General features: G+C 38.4%; 1 protein-coding gene across 9 annotated transcripts in view; it reads right to left on the bottom strand.

The window, feature by feature from the left end:
- Positions 1-2014: 2014 nt before the first annotated feature.
- Positions 2015-16885, bottom strand: part of MICAL2 (microtubule associated monooxygenase, calponin and LIM domain containing 2) — a 61526-nt gene continuing 46655 nt past the window's right edge. For 5 of the 9 annotated variants that reach the window (XM_029911438.1, XM_029911436.1, XM_029911435.1 and 2 more), the window contains 6 exons: positions 13111-13218; positions 12588-12671; positions 10108-10294; positions 8447-8535; positions 6495-6594; positions 2680-3708 (listed from right to left, as the gene is read on the bottom strand). In XM_029911438.1, the coding sequence (XP_029767298.1) occupies positions 3668-3708; positions 6495-6594; positions 8447-8535; positions 10108-10294; positions 12588-12671; positions 13111-13218 (609 nt within the window). In that variant the 3' untranslated portion in view covers positions 2680-3667. Of the gene's footprint in view, positions 2240-2679; positions 3709-6494; positions 6595-8446; positions 8536-10107; positions 10295-12587; positions 12672-13110; positions 13219-16885 lie in introns of those variants that run through there. The other 4 variants (XM_029911442.1, XM_029911439.1, XM_029911440.1 and 1 more) reach the window with 2 other exon arrangements.

Here is a 16885-nt window from a genome sequence, read left to right as displayed (position 1 = left end):
TTGGTCCCTGGGTACAGGATAAACATGATTAATAAGAATCAATTCTAATTGACTGGTTCATTTTTTCACACTAAAGCACACGCGCCAATTGCAAAACAGTACTTAGGAACTTCATTACTCCTAATGCAAAAGAGGATTTAGACTATTTATTGATACATTATAATGCAGGGAGTCAACAATGAATGTGTCTTGTCAAATGGATCCTACAATGGGGCCAGGGTGGAAACAGCACACTGATCTCTCAAAGTATTTCAATTCCATTGCTTCTATCCAAAACCAGAAAGCACGAAGGCAGGCAAAACTTACAGCCCGCAAGCAAGATCAGTTTGCCCGAAGGGTCGATTTCATTCTTATTGGAGGTGCTTTGACCATTCTTATTAAAATGCTGCCCAACATTTATTCTTTTACATAAAAGTCACTAGTCCCTATTTTGATTGTACATCTCTTAGCCAGGCAAACTTTCCATTCCTGATGGCATTTGGGCCTTGGGGATTGTGTGTCTTGCTTTTTTTTAATCAGAGATGGTTGAATAATTCACTGAAAACAACATCTGTTATTCATTTTGGCAGTTCTTTATCTAACAATTCGTTGAGAATGTTTTTTATTTCCACTATTCAAGTAGCTCATCCAGGTTCAGTAATATTAATTGCTAACACATTCTGTAATAAAATTATTTGCAAGCCAATTTCTCCATTATTTTACCAGCCATATTTTTTGCGGAGAGAAGCAAGGAAAGAGGTGAAAGCTTAAAGAACTGCAGATATAAGAGAAGGAGAAGGAGAGGAGAAAATAGGATAAGCAAAAAGATAACAGAACACGATTAACTGGGGGGGAAGAGGGAGGAATCACAATGTTACCATACAACGGGTTACTGTGAACTGCAGCCAAGAGTCCAACAGATTTCTGGAGCTTACAAACTGGAGTAGCAACATCTTTCTGTAAAGAGCTGGAGATAACAGAAGGATAAAGCTTATCCACAAACATTACCTGCTTTCCCTAGAATGCAATATAGTCTTTGAAAAGAACACACAGCATGTACTACACCCTGACCTTCGTAACACAAATATTTGAAAAAAAAAAAAAATACATGGGTGAGGCAGGTGAAGTTAAAGGAAAGAAGCTATATTTCATCTGCGTATACAGTTCAATCCCTGAGCTATTATTCCCACGGAGAGTAATCCCATCACCAAACTCCTATTCATCTTAAGTAGATGTGACAACTTGTGGTGCAACATTAATGCTTATGGGCCTGATGCAAAGCCTTATGAAATCAGTGGAAAGGCTCCTATTAAATTCAGTGGGCTATGGATCAGACCACAAAAGAGCTATAATATTACAGCATCTAACAGAAGCAGAACATGTAGAATCAACTTGGGTATTTGCTATTCAGTTTGCAAGAGCTGTTCTGTAGATGATCCGAATAAGATTATAGCAAAATATATTGTGCTTTCCCTTTCTATATGTAAAAGGTTCTTCATTAAAAGGCTGACTATAACCTATTTCAGCTGAACTCTGAATAAACTAACAGGCATCCCCCCAAATATAAATTATGCCTTGTATTAAGAAATTCCAGGTATAAAGTCTGCATATAAATGTACTGGCAAAATATGTTCAATCAGCATCAATTCCATGTTTCCCCATGTTCTAGATTTGGACAACTGCTCAATAAAGCACATTAGAACGCAACAGCACTTTTTACATAAGCGTCACAAGCAAATTATTTTATGGATTTTAATCTGAACACATTTTAATTTCTACTGCTGGCAGTTATGCAGTCTACAGTATTTACAATAGACATGTATCAAAAGATGTTAGCAAAAGTCTTGAGTTTCCCTGAACAGCATGTGTGATGCTCTAAAATGTCACAATCCAGCAATATTCCAAGTCCTGTTGCAGCTATACAGCGAGATACACAACAGGTGCCAATTTCTAGTGGGAATTTGATCACCACCAGACTCCTAAGATACTTTCTTTGGAAAAGAATTTTTTTTTTTTAAAGGAAGAGCGGAAACAGTGAGCTTTAAAAAGAACTACATTTATTTTTGTTTACAGCAAATGCCATAAATAAAGCTAAACAACTCTCACAGTGTGCAAAATACAGAATTTCCATGTGACAATTTAAATACAGAATTTAAAAAAACTATTTACTCAATTAAGATCATGAAGCAAAAAGAAAGCAAAAAAATTTAGGAGGAGAGGGACAGAATCCTTGATGGCATTCTTTAAAGAATTGAAGACTCTGCAACAGAAGGTAAAGAAACATAGCAATGGCAAGTGATTTGAAAAGAGAGACCAGTCCTTCATAAACCTTACCTTAATGAAGCATGCAGAGTTTAGTAAACAAAAACAAACAACCCTGAAATTATAAAAATCCATACTTGTGTCCTAGCCTTGTGGTGCAGGAAATGATGGGTCAATGCCATGCAGCGAGCTGGGGGGGGGGGTTCTTTTTAGTTTTAAAAAGATTTTCAATTCTCGTAAAAAGTTTAAACAATACCAGCACGCTCAATTATTTTAGCACTATATACACACACAGGTCAGCAAGATAATGAGTTTGCACACCTGATCCTATAGTCCTTCCTCATTCTACAGTAAGGCATACAGGATGAATCCTTCGCCGGGGATGTTTACAAACTCCATAATGTTTTGTTCAGAAAGTTTCAGATTAATTCACCAAGATCCTGCATGTGCAATTGGATTCACAACATGGACCACTGCCCCAGTGATTTCAATTAGAATATGCAAGAGTGCAGGGTTCCATGCTAATGGATCCATTTGCAGGATTGGTACATAGGTTCTCATTTGTAGGCATCTCTCTTTTTAGATTATCATTTTATTCAAATATACTTGGCATTTAAAAAAAAATTCTCACAAGCCCTTCATAGGAAATAAAAGTAACTTCTCATGCACCAAGACAAATCTATTATCAGTTAATAAAACAAACCCCAAAGTTGCTAATTGGGCATAGTTAAAACGGTTATTAGTGAAAACAATTGGAATCAAACATTCTAATTACAGAACCCTGATTGTTTATTACAAATCCAAGTGCCTTAAACATAAAAGAGCACCTCCATTTTTATTAAACTGCCTATGAACTCTGGGTTTTTTCCCCCCCTCTTGTATAGGAATTTTTATTGCTCTGAATGTGGATTTTTGTTTTATCAGAAACTTCAACTTTTTTTCCTCCCTGAATATTGAGGGGAAATGGTTCACATTCATATAGCACTGTTTCATCCAGATAGCTAAAAAGTGCTTTACGAAACTGGTAAGCATTACTATCCCCACTTAAACAAGACACAGAAGACCATCTGTAAGATTCTTCATGCTCTGGTTCTGAATTAGTGCAGATATTATACTTTGAAAGAAGTAGAGTTTTATTTAATTAGTATTTGAGAAACAATGGAGTTGCCTAATATTTAAAAACATGAGAAAAGATGTACATGCAGGGGAGGAAAGAAAGAAATGTCCTTTATAGAAACATAAGAAATGATCTTTTCTTGCATTGTGCGCTGTGCAATTGGTTAAAAAAAAATAATCATGCTAAAGCTTTCATCCGTTAATATACCAGACACACAGTTTGCTCCAAAATGTTGTCAAACGATATTAGCGGTTAGTTACAATATTCTGAAACTGTCAAGCAGAACAATCACCTTACAACAGAAATGTTTCAGCCAATGAATGGACGTAGAACTGGAATGTTGAAATGAACTAAAAGCAACACAGGATGTTGGAAAAAAGGAAAAAAGAAAGAAAGAGGAACCTTAGTTTGGCTATAGGTGTTATTCACAGATTACTAGGCAAAAAAAAGTAGAAAAATCAACCAAAATTAAACCGCCTTATTAATTTATGAGTGATGGCTTTCTTCATTAATTTATAAAGATGAACAGTTATGAATCTTACTGGTAGAATTTTAAGGCTAAGGATAAAACATACATGGATTAATTATATAGATACCAGTGTGACATTTTCAGCAATACTAATGATTTTGAAATGCCAGCAAATATACAATTTCATATTCTTTTATGAATATTATAAACTTTATAATCGTGAATATGCCCTGAAATTTGTTGTGTTTTTTAATTAATCTATATAAAACCTACACTTAACTTCTGTGTCTCACTTTCTACTAATAAGATTCATTTTCTTAAAATTCATGGTACATCACAGGTTTTCAAGCTTCTTACTACAGAGTTATTCACTTAGACTACCATTATACTCAGGCTACTAAAATTCAGAAAAAGTGACAAACATTAGTGGAGAAATCTTAGGGAAAAGTATTCTGTTGGACTGTTTTAGTGTCTGACAGTCCAACACTCTGAATCAAAACATGTTAAATAAAATCAGAAAATGCATTTCTTAACATTCTTTAGGATGGCTGGAGTAACATGGTAAACAACATTATGGGAGTTTTTTTTTTAATTAAATTTTTACTAAAAGTGGAGTCCAGTATTCAAAATACTCAAGTAGTACAAAAACATTTCTCTACATCTCTATAGCTGCTTACCATATTACTGTTACGATCACGGTCTCCTGTCAAAAGTCTAGCAAATTCTCACTGGAGTATGTTTGAGCATTAGTGGCAAGTTGCTGCAAATGACATGCTGTACTTGAAAACCATACAAGTTCTTTGTATAAGCCTTTGCAAATATCTTCCTCATCCCCCTAAAAAAATCCTGAAATGCCTTCTCATTGAAAACTGTACATGGTTTCATTTTCTGTATTTTTTAAAATAAAGATAAAATTATCTGGAAAAAAATCTGTTTCTATTAAACCACCAGGCTAGTTTTGTTTGTTTTTTTAAAAAAGACAACATACATTCTTTTTACTGCCAAACAAACATGGAAGCTTCCATTTGGTCTTTTGCAATATACATATTAAAATCAACCCACCTAAGGTCATTGGCAGATGACCCCTCCTGTTTGTTTTCTACCAACTGCTGGCAACATGTTTTCTGTGGCTTAAATTAATACCTTGTTATTAGAAAAAAATGCTACAGATGCTTTTAATTTTTTGGAGATCTTTCCATGTGTTTCTCCATCAAATACAGCTTTAAGCACTGAGATAGGGAATGTGTGTATAATTAGCTAGAGGAGTCTAGACAATAGTTAGAGTCTGGGGAATTGTTCATGACTAATTGTCATCAGGTAGCGCTATACATTCTAGAGAAGCTTTTGGGTTAAGGTACCTCATACCAAGATCCACCACAAAAACCTTTTTCTTCAGAGATGATGCAACTTTATAACTATTTTGATTTTCTTCCATTAGCATCTTACATTGAAATAAAACATCTAACAGAAAATCATCAGTTTAAAAAAAAAAAAAAACCACATTATTTCTAAGTACTTCTATTTTACTCAAATATGGCTTTTTAGAAATCTGAGTGCAATATATTGCAAGCTTAGGACTCAATCCAAAGTCATTTTCAGCACCTACAACTCCAACTGACTTCAGCTAGAGCTGTGGGTATTCAACTACCCTTTGGATCAGCCCCCAAATGAGAAAAACCTCTTAATTTGGGGAATAAATAGCAGCCATCTACACTATGTTTCTTAGATCTGACCATTTCAATTAATCGTCCACTCATCTAAGATTTGCACTTTAAATTTATTTCAGGTTTAAATAAGCTAGTATTACAGAAAATACCTAGTATTAACAAAGGATACCAAAGGAGTAATAAATTAAAAAAGGCATGGCTAGAAGTCGGTGCATTAGGTACAGTAAAAAGCTTTTTTTTTTCCTTTCAAAACATCTCCATGCAAGTAGTAAACCTTGTACCCAGAGCAAAAGATGAAAGCAAGAGAAAAGGGATGTGCCATATTCAGGTTTCAAAACCCAGTCACTTGTCACTATCATCCTGAAATGTCTGAAAGAACATGTTCTTTCTTGGTCTTTAAAACAAGAATTTTAAAATGTAAACCCAGAAACATGGTTGTTCACAGCCAGAAACCTACCCCTGCACAAATGTTTATAAAATATCCTTCATTTAGTCCCCATGTTCTGGAAATGCATCTGGACACTGAACTTCATGATACCTTTCTTGTACAGTACATGTTTTAAATTCATAGTGTGTTTTGATTGCACTTAGTCTATCAAAGTGAGCTCTTTGTTCACTTAAAGCACATATTAAATTGAAATGTTTAAAAACATATTGCAAGGCTGTTAATTTTGGAAATCTGAAAGGCACAAATTAGCAAGACACTTAAGAATTTAAACCCTAAAGAACTTTTTCACCCATTCAAGCATGTTTTCAAGTGATAGCTCTGCTTCCCGGTACATATGAGTAAGTACCTCTAGCAGTGCACACAGGAATGGCACACCAAGGCTCAAGAGTTCATACAAATAGGTATAGTTGTATGCATTGTCCCTCAAATGAAGATTGGTAGCGTGCAGAAAACCATGCATCCAGTTAGACAGGCGTCTTGGAATGTCAAGCAGATCCCTCGTCACCCTAAGGGGCCAGCTTAGAGTTTTCCTAAAGAAGGAAGTCATGATACCTGGGGGCCTGTCCTCTGGACTGCTAACAGTAGAAGTAGTACTTTCTGTGGTGGTTTCTGGGTGCTTGGGTTCCTCTTGCATCCACATTTCTGTTTCCACCTTAAAAAAGGAAAATTAAAAATAACTGCATAAGGGCTGAAATATAAAGGTCTTTACAAGGATTAGTAGATTCCATGACCAGAAGGGACCATCTAGTCCAGTGGTTCTCAAGCAAGGGTACACAACCCCCTGGCGGTACATCAACTTGCTAGATATTTGCCTAGTTTTACAACAGACTACATAAAAAGCACTAGCGAAATAAGTACCAACTAAAATTTCATACAATGGACTTGTTTATACTACTCTATATACTGTGACAGACCCAGACCAGTGGGGTACAGGAGTCTGGTAGAGGGCAAATATACTGGTCACTGGATGAGTAGTTTTCTGTTCCCTGAGTGACCAGAGAAGGGGCTGCACTAGGGTAATCAGGAACCTGCTAGAACCAGTTAAGGCAGGCGGGCTAATTAGGACACCTGGAGCCAATTAAGAAGAAGCTGCTAGAATCAATTAAGGCAGGCTAATCAAGGCACCTGGGTTTTAAAAGGAGCTCACTTCAGTTTGTGGTGGGAGTGTGAGGAGCTAGGCGCAAGGAGCTGAGAGGGTGTGCTGCTGGAGGACTGAGGAGCACAAGCATTATCAGACACCAGGAGGAAGGTCCTGTGGTGAGAATAAGGAAGGTGTTTGGAGGAGGCCATGGGGAAGTAGCCCAGGGAGTTGTAGCTGTCATGCAGCTGTTACAGGAGGCACTATAGACAGCTGCAGTCCACAGGGCCCTGGGCTGGAACCCAGAGTAGAGGGTGGGCCCGGGTTCCCCCCCAAACCTCCCAATTGACCTGGACTGTGGGTTCTTCCAGAGGGGAAGGTCTCTGGGCTGTTCCCCAACCCACATGGTGAATCTTTGAGGCAAGAAAATCCGCCAATAAGCACAGGACCCACCAAGATAGGGGAGGAACTTTGTCACAATACTATACACTGAAACGTATATTTATATTCCAGTTGATTTATTTTATAATTATAGGGTAAATGAGAAAGTAAGCAATGTTTCAGTAAAAGTGTGCTGTGACACTTTTGTATTTTTATGTCTGATTTTGTAAGCAAGTAGTTTAAGTGAGGGGTAAGTGGAGACAAATCAGACTCCTGAAAGGGGTACAGTAGTCTGGAAAGGTTGAGCGCCACTGATCTAGTCTATGATAATCTAGTCTGACCTCCTGTATAACACAGGCCATAGAGCTTTCCCCAAATAATTGCTAGAACAGATCTTTTAGAAAACCCATCCAATCTTGATTTAAAAATCACAAGTGATGGTAAGTTGTTCCAGTGGCTATTTATTTTCACTGTTGGCACAATACTATATATTCTTGTGTCTGACACCTACAGGTGAACTATGTAATGTAGCTCCACAAATTCCCACTGTCGTTATCTAAATACACAAACATGCAATCCAAGACTCAAATATTTTATCTTCATAATTTTTTAAAGTGGCTCCTCCATACAACTTGTGTTTTTATTTGTATTATCTTATTTGTAGAATATAATTTGTTCTGCAGTTTGCTTTAGTCTATGACAATGACACACACAGTATTGGGATGGTAGCACAGGCAAGTATTTGTAAGAGTGACTAACTTTCTGTGATCACTGAGAGACAAACATCAACTAAGTTGACATCAATCAGAAGTGGAACCTTCAGCCTTCCCTTATCGAGTCAGCGCTCACTTTCACAATGTTAGCTTATAGCTATTGATTCTCAAACCATACATATGCCAAATGCAAAAGAATAAAAGGTTAGCATTACTTGAGGATACTTTTCCCTGTTTTTCAGGTGTGTGTGTGTGTGTGTGGGGGGGGAAGCAACCAAACTCCACAAAACTGTCTCAACATTTATTGCATTAGAAGTATAACCAATACATACTTTCTCTTGCGTTTTTAATGTAGATCGTCTTTTCCTGTGCTTATTGCTTGTTTTACATTGTGTAAAATGAGGTTTGCAGTAAAATTTACCTGTAAAAGAAATGACATTATATTTAGCCGGTAGGTCCAAGGACTAAAAACAAGCCAATGTATCTGTAAGATGACTGAAGCAGCAAGTCTAGTGGTTAGAGGACAGCAAGAGGAATTGGGACTTCTGTTCTATTCTCAGCTTTGCCATTGACACACTGAATGACCCTGAACAAGTTGCTTTCTGTGTACTGGTTTACATACAGGCAGCATTACCCCATGTCACATTTTTATCACACAGGACACTGAGGTTTAACTAACCTCAGTAAAATGCTTTGAGATCCTAGAAGTACAACCCAATTTCAGATACTAAACCAGTTAACCTGTTGAACCTGTTCCACTGTGTATAAAGAAACAGTCATTGAAGCAGGGGAACTGAAACCTGGGTCTACCCTCTTCCCTACTGAGTGCCCTAGCCCCTGGGCTAGAGAGTCTTCTCACTCCGACTCTGGCCCAGTGAATATTTAGATTGGAATAGTTTTAACATGAGAGATTGAAAGAGCCAGGCCCCAAAATACCCCAAAGGCCGGTAGTTAGGACACTTTCCTGAGAGATGAGACCCAAGTTCAAATCCCTTCTCCATATCAGGCAGAGAGAGGTATCGAACCTTGGTCTCGCACATCCTGGGCGAGTTCCCTACAACAGACTTGAAAGTTGTAAGTGGGGCATTACTATCTGCCACATACCCAAGCAGCAGGAACTCAAGTACCATGTGGACTTTAACAATGGAAATTTAGGTGCTCAGGAACTTTAGGTGCCTACACGGTTAAGGTGGCAGCGGAGTAGGGGTTTTGAGGCTCAGTGGTGCCTAAATGTTGAATTTAGGTGCTTAACTGCCACTTTAGGTGGCAAAGTTCTTTTGTGGCTCTACTCTAAATCTCTATATACTGTGATGCACTGGTACAGTCACCAAAGTTCAGACCCTATTGTGAACATTTTGGGAAGGAAAGGAGACACTCTCGTACTTTAACATATCCCTTCTAGAAAACAGGGGTCAGCCACGGAGGCCAGGTGTGGATCCCAACATCCTTAAAGTCCGGAGAGTACTAGAGTAGATTGTACCAGCAGTTTGCTAAAGTTGCTGCTTCCAAGTTCCGAGCTACAGCCTCGGGGGGGGGGGGGGATTCACACTCTTATTCGTTTCAAATCTGCCATTAATTCTGCCTCACTCTCATTGTTGAATAAGGAAAATGTTTTTATAAACTGGGAGGATGATCAGGAGGCTGGAGTGTTACCTTGGCAAGTGAAGGTCAATGCAGGAAACCAACCCTTTTTGTCTTTACTTCAACCCACAATCAGAAGTGACACATGTCTGATCTCTCAACCAAGTTTCCAGCAAACATTTCTTCATTTAAACAGAACTACCTTGAGGTCAGTCATAATTAGGCTTCACTGAAAGGGTTGGGACTGCAATTGCAGTGGGAATATAAATTGTGAAAGATCAGCACGGGCAGAACTCATCAATGGATCATGCACATCTCCTGACTGAGCTACCTGGCCTCTACGTTTTTCTGCTCTGTTCAAGCTTTAAGATGCATACATTTAAAAAAAATTCTTAAATAGTTACTATATTACCTTCTTCTACATCAAATGCATAGATTGTTAGGCGGAGCGTTGTAGAACATACATCACACTTAAAGCATTCCCTATGAAAGAAGTGGCCCTCTGCACTCAGGCGCTCCATGACATATACCCGTTTCTTGCAGAAATAACAGATGTCACTGCCACCTATAGTCTGAGGAAATTCTTTTCGCAGAGATCCCTGTTAAAGATAAGTAAAAGATTAAAAGATTGGCAACACAATACTTTACCCATGAACTACAGTACATGCATATACTTCATCTACTACATTGCTGCTTTATTAAATATCCCATCACATTTGCAGTTTTCACACACGTACTTAAGATGAGTAGCTGCTGTCAACTTTTCTGCTGTCTCCTCTTTGTACTCATTTAATAGGATACCTTGTTTATACAACACTCAAAAATTCTCACTTTACTAAGACTTTTAAGGGACAAAGTTTGCATTCGCGTGTGCACACACACACACACACACACACACACACACTTTTGTACTTGTGCAGGTACAAGGTAATATTCACCCCCAACACCCATTTGTTAAACTACAGCTTGCTGGTTCAAATGCTAACATTTGCATGAGTATAAACATTAGAGCTTAGGCAGACGTTTGCACCTGCAAAGCACAGACATACGTATTTGGGGCCTAGGTGCTGAAAGTGTACATGCTAAAAATAAAAATCAACTCAACAGAAGAGACACTCTTCTGAGGCAGATCTAGCCACATGCTGTAAGTCCCACTGAAGGAAACTGCCACGGTTACATATGCCAGAGTATGAAATGCTCTGCTAGTATTCAAAAATATATTTATTTATACCTAACTGTTTTGAGGTTGGTTTTTTTTGTCCTTAGATTGCCTGTACACGTTTTTACATTGCTTCTTCCCGAGGTATATTTAGAATATGTTAAAAATTGTGGTTTTAAAATATGGTATTAACTACTGAAATCTTTTTTAAAATGTTAATGACATTCTTTATTTCCACAAGGTTTATTACTGATGGATCCTTGTGTCTGCAAGGCCCATCAGGAACCAAGCAGACTAAATTTGTTCATGCTTCAGTTTTCCCACAAAAGGGCATGTATGACAAGGCTGCAAAAGGAACCTCTATTGTGTACCCTTATTCTACCTAGCTATGGGCCCATGCAGAACTGTCCCCTACGTCTTACATGAGACGAAGTAATCTACATGGAGAGGAGGAAGTTGGGGCTTTGACAAGATACATATAGGCAACATGCAGACTATACCACCTAACCTCCAGATCCCATCAGAGAGACCATCGTTTTGTGGTACCTCACTTTTTGGTGTTGTGGGGAAACAGACCGGGGGGGTCTCCTTTCTAGTAGCCCAAGCTCTGAGTCACCAAGCTCTAGGATGAGCCCTCCAACAGAAATCTGTTCTACCGATGGCCTCTGCACAGAATAGAACAGGCCTAAAAGCCTGAACCAAACTGCACAGCATAATTCTCTTCCAAATACAGTCAGAAGTAGTAACAGAGGAGGGAATCATAAAGTCTGTTGGGAAACTAACTGCTTTAGAAATATGATAACCGCAAAATTGCTAGCTATTGAGACATTGTTTTACGGAAAGATAAAATATTTTATTTTGCTGCTACTATTGTTTGCAATATTCTCTAATTCCAGCTATCTGCAAACCAGCCAATGATAGCTCTCTTTTAAGCGTCCCCCGAAAAACCCCCCTTAGCTCTTACCGAAATCCCCCGGAAAATGACATGTACCAAGTCTTAAGAAATGTACCCAAGCCAAAGTTGAGCACCACCCTCGCGGAAAACCACCAAATGTCCCCATGCCCAATTACACCCACTTCTTGGAACATTAAGAAAGAGGGCGAGGGGAGGAGGGAAGAGTGACCCCAACCCAACACCCCAGCTCGTGATGAGCGCGTGTTCACCCAAAGCCCGGCTTGTGATTTGTCCCCGAGCTCGTGTCCACTATATGCCCAGCTTATGATTGGTTCTTAATTTCTTAACTAATGACGTATTAATTGTATCATGCTTGTGGTTTTAGTAAATAAAACAGCCTGCGTGCTGCTGTTCGGGGTGCCAGCTTCCGAGCTGCACCCCAGTGCGCACTGGTTTGTATTGCAATAAAGGCCTCAGGCTCTGAGTCTGTGAACTAAAATCACTGCGTGGGTGATTCTTGCCACGACAGTGTTAACCACAATCAGGGCACGATGCACTTCCATCTTATGCTTCCCCTCTAGCTGTGCATTTTTCATGTGCTTATAAGTGCAAGTGCCAGTCATCATTTGCCCCCTCCATCCCATTTGCCAAAACAGATTATTTCTATACACAAAATTTCCAAAATACGCAAGCATACAAGTGAAAAAAGCCAGTCGCAAATACTATGTTAATGGAGTAGGGACAGTGATGAACTATTGCTAAGCTGAAACAACCGCATATTAGTGCGTGCTAATAACAGAGCACCACCACAACACCACCTCACTTTGCCTTTCAATACCTGACAACTCTGAACAGTAGAAGCACAAGTTGGAGAAGTGGAATAGGAAGTGGGGAAAGATGTAGCTGTGTCCAATGACTGGTTCTGAATTCAACACAATATTATCATAGTTTAGAACTGCTTTCTTCAGAAGGAAACATGAATTATTCAACATACATATGTGGGTGTAACTGTACAAACATGCACTTTAATAAACTTTCTTCAGAAACCAACTCTGATTAACAACTGTCTTTACTTATTAGTTGCACTAGCAATTACACTTAGCAGAAGCTCCCAAGATTTTAAGATACAGAGGCAAGTAATAAAATATAATAGAAGCCCTGGTCTCTGACATTTACAGAATATACCCATGCATGCATATCTTTTGCTAATAAGCACCTAGTTCTTGGAAAAAAGAAAAAAATTCCAGAATGCTTAAGGACCAGAATTGTTCCAATTCCAGAATCTTAAATTGGATCATTGTGATCCTGGAAATGTTACTCTTAAAATGAAGATATTTGATTCTTTGTGGGTTTAGCCTTACCAGTTCTGGGGAGGAAAACTGTGGCTTGGGCTTGTGGTCATTCACAGAGAGATTGACAAGGACTTCAGCCACAACCCCTATTCCACGTGACACCTTCCCTACAGTCATCTAACCAGCAAAGGGAGAAGATGAAGAATAGAAGAAAGAGCTTTCATTATTTCTGAGAAAAGGACTGTATGAGAAAAGGACACAACTTATTTGAAAACACACAAATGCAAGCAGTGATAAAAACAGGCTAGAAATTAGAAAGAAGAAAGTCTAGCACAGTGTGAAAAGAACAGGAGTACTTGTGGCACCTTAGAGACTAACAAATTTATTTGAGCATAAGCTTTCGTGAGCTACAGCCCACTCCTTCGGATGCATAGAATGGAACATATATTGAGGATATATATATATATATATATATATATATATATATATATATATATATATATATATATACACACACATACAGAGAGCATGAAAAGGTGGGAGTTGTCTAACCAACTCTGAGAGGCCAATTAAGTAAGAGGAAAAAAAACCTTTTGAAGTGATAATCAGGATAGCCCAGTACAGACAGTTTGATAAGAAGTGTGAGAGTATTTACATGGGGAGATAGATTCAATGTTTGAAATGGCTCAGCCATTCCCAGTCTCTATTTAAGCCTAAATTGTATCTAATTTGCATATCAATTCAAGCTCAGCAGTTTCTCACTGGAGTCTGTTTTTGAAGCTTTTTTGTTGCAAAATTGCCACCCGCAATTAATTAATTACTTAATTGGCCCCTCAGAGTTGGTTAGACAACTCTCACCTTTTCATGCTCTCTGTATGTGTATATATATCTCCTCAATACATGTTCCATTCTATGCATCCGAAGAAGTGGGCTGTAGCCCACGAAAGCTTATGCTCAAATAAATTTGTTAGTCTCTAAGGTGCCACAAGTACTCCTGTTCTTTTTGCGGATACAGACTAACACGGCTGCTACTCTGAAACCTAGCACAGTGTGGATATTGCCATGCATTATCTACACTACAAACTAAAGGAATTTGCTCTTTTTTATTTTAAGTAAAATTTTTCTCCTTAATATGATGCTCATTTTCTAAAATGTACATATTCCAAAGAGAATGAGAGGAATGGAAACTACAACTTCACAGTGAAGATTCACCAATCCCAGAGCTTCATAAAACATTCCACAAAAGTTCACAGGAAGCTCTGTAAGAAAATATTCAGTTAAAATTGACAAACTATTCATTATTTTCCTACCTAACCACTCTTATCTTATGATTTTGATATTAGAAACAATTTGAGGGGCTTGGAACCAACTGCTTAATATAAATTTAACAACCCCTCCGCCCCCGCAAAAAAACCAAAAAACAAAAAACACCACCACCCTGAAGGTGATGCCAAAACAGACCACTGCAGCAAAAGCTTAAAATTCATATGAACAATATGAATTTATGGATTAACACAAGATAACAAAGACTAAGTAAGGAAATGTAGGTTAGAATCAAGTGATGGGAGATTATACCTTCGTCTGCTCCTAACAGTTTTTAGTTATGACAAAATATTTCTAAGCATATTGCATCAGTTATGAATGGCCTATTTAATTAAAATAAAATGCACAGAACTGACACTCCCATATATTAGAGACACAAGGCAGGTCAGGTAATATCTCCTGTTGGACCAGCTACAGAAGTTGGTCCAATAAAAGATATTACCTCACCCTACCTTCTCTCTCATATATCCTGGAACCCACATGGCTACAACATGACAAAGAATTAGCGTCTATTGGTATTTTATGAGGATACATTAAATAATGATTAGAAAGGAAACAGGTTGGCATCTGCTTAATTCCACCATTTGCACCATGGTGGTTAGGTTATTCTCAATTATATTTGTAAAATGAGCTGGACTGTAAGAACCATCCAGTCCCATCCTTACATCAGACAACCTTTGTTAGCCACACTGTAGTTCTTCAGAACAATATTCTCAAGGCAAAAAAAAAAAAATGTATAGCAGCTGCCCTAAGGTCATTATTATTATAGAACTTCCAGTCTCTCTTAAACCAACAACATTCACTTCAGCCTGAGCTGGGGCAGATATTGAGTGATACCACAGCAGCAGCTCTGGCTTAGGGAAGAAGCTGCTCTGTTCTGGTAATAATGTATCAGCTACTTGAGCTTTATTTCCTCTGAAAACTTTTTGCCGACTGAATTACAATTCCCCAGGGATTAGCCTGTATTAATTTTCTGTGCTCTCAATTTTATTTATTTTTTAATTTAGACTGAGTCTCCATTAATGCACAATTTGCAATGGAGATCTTATGGAAAAATTCAGTACTTCATAGGAGGACAAAGGCACTGAAGAAATTAATCATGAGGAAGACATACAACTAGGAGCATGACATTTGATTCCAAAAGTGCTTGACCCTGCAAAGTACAGAGCACTCTGGATCTGTTCCAGATAACAACAAAACGTGCTTAACTCAAACCATGTGAACATTGACTTTGATGGGACTACTCATGTGTTTAAACTTAATGACTAGGGCTAATGATTCGTCACTATAAAGGGCGTGTAAAATCAGTCTGGTTGTGAAAAAAGGCAATGGTCACAAACTGAAAATTAAAAACACTGAAAATCATGTATTGCATGATCTTAAACCCAAACAGCTTGTATTTCACAATGAAAGCTATTTAAAAGCATTTGAGTATTTAAATATTGACCCATAAGCATTTATCCCACTGACTGACGGTCCAGCCTCTCTGCAGCAGCAGAACAGAAGGGTGGGTGGAAGAGAATTACTACTGCTTTCTAGTCTCAGGGCACGTCTACTCGTACAGCGCGGCAGCTCTCCCATGGGCATAATAAAACTACCTCCGCGAACAGCAGAAGCTCATGAGTGCTTATGTCAGCATAACTTATATTGCTCAAGGGGGTGGTTTATTCACCCCTGAGTGACATAAGTTATGCAGACATAAGCTGTAGTGTAGACATAGCCTAAGCCTCTACAAAGGTAGCAGTAGCAGAATGGGAGCAGCGAGTCTCTTAACCTGCTACTGAAGCTAGGACTTTTTCCACCCTAACTAGAGAAGGCATAGAATCCATTCCACAACCTCAAACTACTACCCTCAGGAATGACCATTTATGCTCCCTGTTAATCCCCCATGCAGCCGAGGTTTCAACAAAACAGGTCCCAAGTTCTTGGTGAAAAGAAATCAGCCGTTCCCATCACATCCACTCACTCAAATGGGAAAGCCCCAAGACGTCAAAAAGATATTTAAAAGAAAAACCAAAAAGGTGAACATAAACATCCATGGAATCCATGACCATTGTTACAAACATTCAGCCTCAGTAACGACAAGTCACTTGGGCTACTTTGGGGTGGGGTGAAAGGAGCATAAAGGAGATTGTCTATGAAATTAAAAAAAATTAAAGTGCACGTCAGCACCTCTGAAATGTCCAGCAACTTATAGCCACCAAGGTCTCTTGAATGTTAATCAAATGATATGCATTTTTGGCTAGTAGATAAAAGATGAATAGCATGTATGCTATACAGACAAAGCCAAATAACCTCTGTTTGTTTTTTTAAAAATGGGAGTAACTGCTGTACAATATGTATATTCATCACCTTGTCAGGCCCAAGTAGTGTAATTCTTATGTACGGGATGGCATATTAAATCAGATCTTAGCATTAATAGTTATGTTACTTTTCACTGAAGGTGAACCTCCCTCTCTTTCCCTTTCATTACATTTCTAAAAACACAACCTTTCTCCCAAAACTCTACATTTGTGCAAAT

This window comes from Terrapene carolina, unplaced genomic scaffold (genome assembly GCF_002925995.2).
Source record: "Terrapene carolina triunguis isolate 2854851 unplaced genomic scaffold, T_m_triunguis-2.0 Scaffold96, whole genome shotgun sequence".
In the NCBI taxonomy this organism is placed as follows: domain Eukaryota; kingdom Metazoa; phylum Chordata; order Testudines; family Emydidae; genus Terrapene; species Terrapene triunguis.
This window is presented reverse-complemented; position numbering and strand designations above follow the sequence as displayed.